Source organism: Lineus longissimus, chromosome 2 (assembly GCF_910592395.1).
Source record: "Lineus longissimus chromosome 2, tnLinLong1.2, whole genome shotgun sequence".
Classification (NCBI taxonomy): domain Eukaryota; kingdom Metazoa; phylum Nemertea; class Pilidiophora; order Heteronemertea; family Lineidae; genus Lineus; species Lineus longissimus.
The window spans coordinates 3,043,315-3,050,517 of record NC_088309.1 but is presented as its reverse complement, the minus strand read 5'-3'; the positions used below and the strand labels follow the sequence as shown (position 1 = coordinate 3,050,517).

General features: G+C 38.3%; 1 protein-coding gene across 1 annotated transcript; it reads right to left on the bottom strand.

The window, feature by feature from the left end:
- Positions 1 to 576: 576 nt before the first annotated feature.
- LOC135501644 (RUS family member 1-like) lies at positions 577 to 6,970 on the bottom strand. Its single transcript, XM_064793879.1, has 13 exons — positions 6,708 to 6,970; positions 6,245 to 6,322; positions 5,834 to 5,948; positions 5,568 to 5,613; positions 5,311 to 5,343; positions 4,982 to 5,087; positions 4,680 to 4,781; positions 4,377 to 4,447; positions 3,818 to 4,005; positions 3,560 to 3,617; positions 3,206 to 3,279; positions 2,866 to 2,987; positions 577 to 2,613 (listed from the first exon to the last, which is right to left on the bottom strand). Exons 1-13 carry the CDS (start codon positions 6,921 to 6,923, stop codon positions 2,398 to 2,400), a joined length of 1,425 nt encoding a protein of 474 aa, XP_064649949.1. The 5' UTR covers positions 6,924 to 6,970; the 3' UTR covers positions 577 to 2,397.
- Positions 6,971 to 7,203: the final 233 nt, after the last annotated feature.

Sequence of the window (7,203 nt, the reverse complement as noted above, 5' to 3'; positions counted from 1 at the left end):
CTGGACCTTAAGTACAGCAGTCTCCGTGACCAACCCTGTAGGCGGATTGGAGAACATCCTGTAGCTGATATCAAGCTCTTCAAGCTCTTTGTCTTGGCATTTGGTACACAAGGGAGGTGAACACGACAGAGAACAGTGGAGCACCCCACAAAAGGGCTTTGGGGTCTGTCTGACAGAGTACTTAGGACCAGCATGACTGTTCTGTGTAGTGGCACTAGTGGGCCTGTAGTGCATGCAACTGTGAATGCATTGGAGCGTTCATGGCTGCCGCAGGTAGTGGCTGAACAGTGGAGCCAAGGCCACGTTAAGATATCATCAACATAGGATAATTCCACACGAAGGGTTGAAAAAATTAGGAGGATATGTCCGATTTCCTGAGGTTGCCATATCTGCCAGAAGAAAGAGCCTCAAAATGGAACTGCCTCACTCTGCAATACCGGTTAAGGGAGTTAACCTGTATGTCCATCCTCTGAGTTATTCAATGGATCATAGAGTTTGATCTGGTAGAGGACTGGGTTAATTGTAGTATTTGAGCTAATCAGGTGTGCTCATAAGAAGCAAATGAAACTATTTACCAGAAAAATATTTTATTATCCAACAATTCAAATTTCAAGACATCTATTAAACAAGAAATGATATAAACATAAAGCTGTGTATACTTTGTACTTCTAGCTGAAAACAAAACGATAGTCAACTTACAGACTGGTAAACAACACTAACTTTCAAAGCACACCTCTGACAAAAAACAATAGGCTATAGGCCTATGGTACTTTGAATTTGATCCCTGTGGTGAAGTACATGTACATGAGTGACACCAAAAACCTGCTACATGTACTTGTCGTGAATATAAGAACAAGACTTGTACATGATCAGGAATGCTTTTAGTTTGTATATGATGGAGCCAATGCCTTTTTTAAAACTCGTACCCCAAGATACGAATTGTCACTTTAACGAGTGACGTTTTTAGAATAGCCAGTTTTTCCAGAGAGGGGTAATATTTCAAATAAGCAAGGACCACTTGTGATCAATTTCGAAATCCTGAAGGATTTTTTCTCTCAATTTTAATGATTTTTCCTCAGATGCATCACACCCCGACCTCTTTCTGCGCTTAAACAGAACAGTATCTTTTAGAAATCAAACATATGGCAATGAAGAACTCAAATAGATTTGCATAATTTTAAACTACAAGTAATTATTGTATACATGATTTAAACATAACAAAGTAAATTTTAAGTATATCAAGATTATTCTACAAAACAATGTACGCAACCCACAAAACAAATTATTAAGAAGTACATCATTGTGATTCATGTAACACCATGTCCATGTATATCACTGTGACTACCATTTTCATCAACAAATTTACACCAGCTTGGACAGCAACAAGCAAACAAACGAATTGAGCAAAGAGAATGCTCTCATCTCCTCACTGATTCAAAACCAAACAAAGCATCCACATTGACCAAAGTTTATACCTATTAACAAAACACACTTTGCAAAAATACCACCAACGGATTGATTTAACGAAAAGCCAACGGTTCAATCTTTGCTATTCAAAATTAAAGGCAAACATGACTTAGAAGTCATCACTGACAACACAGCTACAAATATACACGTAATGTTGTCTCACCATGATGCAGTTTACACTGAGGTTCAGTTGTCACATGTCTTCCTTCATGTGTCAAGGTTCCCATGTGCAAGGAAGTGCATGATACATAGGAATTCATGTTTCACATGTTGTGAAGCTGTTCACAAATAAAGAGCTAATAACTGTATAAATGGGTAAATTTTCTCATGGCAGAACTCTGGTGGGAAGGTACAAGCAGGACAATGATATCCCCACTCATGGATCTACTCATGAAAATTAATTATCGTTGAAATCGAATACTTTTTGAAGGATAGCCAGGAGCCAGGTGGCTCTATTATGTGTCACAAGTGACCAAGAGATGTCTATTTTCTCAAAAAAGATCGGGTCTATTCAGGTCAATCCTCCACCAGGTAAAACCAGCCCCAGTTCCTCTACAGTGCACATTAGTCACCCTCAGACCACCAATTGGACCCAAAGCTACTGTTACAGTTACGTCTCACGGCTATCAAACACTGCTCCATGTTATGTTTCTTCAATCTTATAAAGAGACGAGGCTTGAAAAGGGAAACTTACGTAAAACTAACAACATTCAAGTTAAGGCCACTTTCAAATTTCACACCATCCGAGAAGGGATATAATATACACCCTATACTGTTTAACAAAATGTCAGGTGCTAAGTACTCGAAACTTCTTGTCCGCAGTCACTCATGCAGGGCTGATATAACATTGTTTCCCCTTCTAACAATAAAATAAACAGTCTACAGATAAAATCTGATATATCTCTACTTAACCCAATAAATAAAATTTTTCTAATACAAGGACTGCATATCCTTCATTTCCCAGACAGCCCTCCACTCGTCTGCCCCCATCAGATTGACAGATGTTGACCAACCCTCTTGCACAATGCTATCGATGAACTTCGGAAACGTCTTTTCAGTGAAGAAGACTGAATTTTCCAGCAGTGTCGTTGTATCACCTAAACCAGCAGCTTTTATCATTTTCTCAAGATGTTCATCCTGATACAGCTGAAATCAAAATGAAAATCTTTCAAAATTTTGTCAAAAGTTATGGTAGGAATATTTGGGCTGAATTACATGTGCCAGAAATATATAAAGTCTAGTATGACTAGTAAACTGCCCTTTGTCCATAGATGTACACTAAAACTAGTGTTATCCTGGCTTTAAGAGAAAGAATTTTAACTCGGATTCAGTTTGCAAGTGATAGCCAACTCTAGACTTGTCAATCCTTAAATATATTCTGCGTTTTGTGCAACTCACCACCATTCCAGATCGTTTCTTTGCCCAAACTTCCACAGCAAAGTTTATCGTTATTGCTTGAAAGACTGCCTTCATTTGGTCCAGAAGTTCAGCTGACTTGTGAAGGACGATATACATTTTATCTGCAACGAAAAGAATCTTAAATCAAATAACAATTTGTTTCAAATCAAACTCAAGTATATCATTCAGATCAGTCTGTTCTAAATACCCAAACACCCAATTTTAGGGCGACCTCATGGTATCATTAAGCATTTTTGAGATGATCCCTACAGCAGGAACTTGTAAGGGGTTAAAACGTAATGTGAAGCAACCACTCATGCCAGAGGAGAGTTATACTTACATCTTTTAAGATCAATATGGAGAATATATCGATTACTCTTGTACAGTGATTCATAGAAATATAGTTCCTCTACCCTAGAATTGAAGATGAACATGAGTGTGTAAGTCATGTCATTTCTATCAAGAATAAGAACTAATAGAATAAGGCTCCAAATAAACCAAGCAGCAGTAACACATCAAAGGACAAGGCATATTATTCCTTCAATGTGTAGAGTGGAAAGTGACAGGCCAGCCAACAGTTAAGTAATAATGCTCTTAAAACCTTGGTTTGTCTTTTGAGATGGAGACCTAAGTTGTTTGCAATAAACAACAACTGTGTAGAATTGTTTAGCAGATGAGACTAAAAATTGCTGACCTTTTCAAGAAATAACGAAACTGCGTTCCCAATATTATTTTCATTTTTCTTCTTGCTCCTGAAATGATACAATATCATTATTATCAGAGAAATTATATAATTTATCATTGATGAGAAATGGCCAAGACCCATCCACATTAGCAAAGTCAGGAGGGAATTTAGCCTGTAAATTATCAGACCACTTTGCTCAAACTCATGTTCCAAATCAGAAGTGTCCTTCCACTGGCAGTAGTGGAACTACAATCTATTGATACTTACTCCAAAGAACAGGCTCTTTGACATTCGCATCTCTCACAGACATTATGTAGCCATCAAAGGCAAGGAAACTCTCCACTAGAATATGGAGTCTGGCTTGGTTCATTGATTCCATCATTATTGCACGGACTGCTTTGAAATTGGCAAACAGATGGAGAGATGTGAACAGGAGAAACAAAGTCCAAACCATTCTGAAAGAAATTATTTTAAATCTGTGAATTTACTTTAGTCACAATTCTTTATCAATCAGAGTAGATGAAGTATTTTGCAGTGACAGCATGATATAATCATGACAGTGGTGTTGGTCGATAAGGAAATGCTAGACTTCCTGGGCAGAGCTTTTTGTAACCATCTTGACTGTTTTGAGTATTCTATGATTGCCAATATTTCCACAGTACTTATTAGGCAGAAATATAGTTTGATTTTACATATTCACCTCCGTAATTAGCTACTTTTAGTTGCCGGTGAAAACCGTGCCGTTTTTCGTGTTCAACAGCTGTTCCTGTGCGCTGTAGTGGAAACCAAGCTTAAGTTTTGAGTTCTAGATATCAAGATTACTTACGTTTGACTTCCGGCAACCAAAGGAATAAGTATCAGGCCAAACAGCAGAGCAAACAAATGGACACAAGTTTCCTGAAAAGGAGGCCAAGAAAACGCATGTGTCAATACATGTACATCAAGACTTAGCAATGTGAAAGACAAATATCAAAATCACTTATGAATCAACTCAACTGAATAAAAATATTGGATATTCAAGGAAATTGCATCTAACCTGTAGCTTATTCTATAGATAAATCTAAATTGCTTCAATTGATATTAGTAACAGGAAATCTAAGCACATTCAGGAGAAAAGAAGATTTATTACCTGACTTCCGTCTTTGGCGGATACATCAGCCAAGTTGTTTCGTCTTGCCTGATGTAAAGTCATAGCTGCTCGAGTGGCACAACCAGCAGCTCCACAAACATTCTGAAATGTACATGTAGTTGAGTCATATCTTGTAGGCATTCCCTGCACCAAGGCAAGTGACAGAGACCCATTCAAAAGATAAACATGAGTATTTTGTAACGAACTCTGCCTCCCTTACTGAAGGTGGAATCACTGGGACATTAACGAGTAGTGCCACACAAGAGACGTTCACAAAACTAATTGAGAAGAAGAAACCTCACCCTGGTAAGCTCAGCACCGCAAAGGATAGCTGTGAAATATCTCTTGTTAAGAGGAGCAAGGATCTCTAACAGAATGGCCATGTCATTCAGGACGTCTGCAACCAGTCTGAAACAGATAGAGTTAACACTGGTAAACTAACAGAATATTTTTTCGTTTTTTGACAAACTAGCAATTGAAGAAATTTGATGACTTCAAAAAAGACTTCCTTCATTCATGCCAATTACTCTGACAAAACCATCTGCCACTTCTCTCAAGGGGATGGGGACTTCAGATTAGGAATTGGCCAATCAGAATTTTAGAATATCTTTAGAAACAGACCAATTCCTACCTCCATCTCTTACAGTCACTATCAAAACCAGTCCTGAAGAGGTTAAGATCACTGTGTCAGTCACAAGAATACTACAAAGCAAAAATAAGTTCCTAATAAGTTAAAATAGTTATTACTAACTTACACTTTGGGAGGGGTAGGACGTATTTTAATCAATTTCTCACCAACAAGTGGCCGTCATTACTAGGCTTCAAAACTTCTATGGTCACATATTTTCTACACAAATTCCTTTTGTCGTCAAAAAAGTAATAACTTACCCTTGGTACCAAGTAAAGATGATCTTGCCAAGATATCCAGTGATGTCTTAAAAATCGAATTCAAGTCAATTACTTTCAGATTTACCAAAAGGAGAATGTCAAATCCGCTCATTGCTCAATTCGACTCAAATAAGAAATAAGAGCAAAATGTGAGCTGAAACACCAACATGAAGTCATATTTTTAAGTCAGAAGCATGCAAAGAGTTGCTTGATCGGCAAAGGCAGGGATATGAAAGTTGAAACTGATATACTAGTAACTGGCTTACTCTTCAATATCCAAGTGATAGTGGCCCCAGCAGCTGTTGCAGTTTTGTCCCCAACACCATAACCTTTCAATACAGCTTGTGTTGCCAAGGTACTGATTGTGTAGCCAGAAAATGCCTGAAAAATTGTAATTGTGATTGGACCAAAACTGCACAACAACCAAGACAATCAATTGAATTAAGAGGGAAATCTCTACAATTTGATCAGGTGTCGCCATGAACTTCAGCTTCAAGCTATCCATGTGCCAATTATCAACTTGGCAACAATTCTATCCAGCATAAACCTTATGTTGATCATTTAGAGAACAATATGTCCATGTCGGGCCACTGTTATCAATTTAGATTTTGGAATTTCAGTTTGTCTTACAATCTCCTGTGTTTCCTCATGTTGAGCAAGTTTTGTAAAGTAGGTACCTGTACTGTGTCCCAAATCTGATACTGAATGTAATCATCACTGACTGACTCAGGATAACCAATTGGGAGAAATGCAGCCTGAAAGAAAATGTTATAAATTGATAACACTAGTCTACATAAAAAATCCAGGCCTGGCTAAAAGGTGTGACAGCACAAAGGGCACAGGAAGAAGGCTCACACCACTCCACTGTGTGGCATTGACAAGAGGCACTCATCATCCTGAACATTAGATACTAACAACTACGATGCATTACATCACTGCCACAAATAAAACTGCAGAGAGCAAGAGACAACCAAATAACATTCAGGAATGTTCTATCTAATCTATGCTGCAGTGCAGCCATCAAAATGGGCAGGGCGATGGTTTCATTGGCGACATTGACATCAACATGAATACTACAAGACAAGACATACATACTTGCACATCAAAACAAATAGAATTGATGCAATGAAAAAGCTTTACCCGCAAAAATCCTGTGATGGATGTGTAGTTGTGAGAATCATCCACAACTTTTACAGTGTTGTCTCTTTGCTTCAAATAAGTATTTTTGATTTCCTGCGATCCATATCGTTCTTTGCAGACGATTCCATCGCCAAAAAGCACAACTTCATCTTCTGCCGGTGGTGGTACACTCATTGCAGCTTTAAATCCATACTGACACGGTTGATTACTACACATATTAGCACAAAAACAGGCATTTACGTGTCAAATGTTTATTTTCTTGGGCGCTGACATCTTGGATTTGCGGTAAATTTACGACATTGTGAAGCCATCAAGTCTCACTAGCCGGTGGGGAGGCCAGGCCTACCTGCCGCCAAAAATGACGCGGCGTCATTTCATGCATACCCTGTTCCAACGGCTGTAGACTTGGCAGTACCTTACTCTCACACAAACCTATACATTTCTGAATAGCTTGTCACTTGTAGAATACATCTGGCCAAGTTTCAACTTCGTCTAG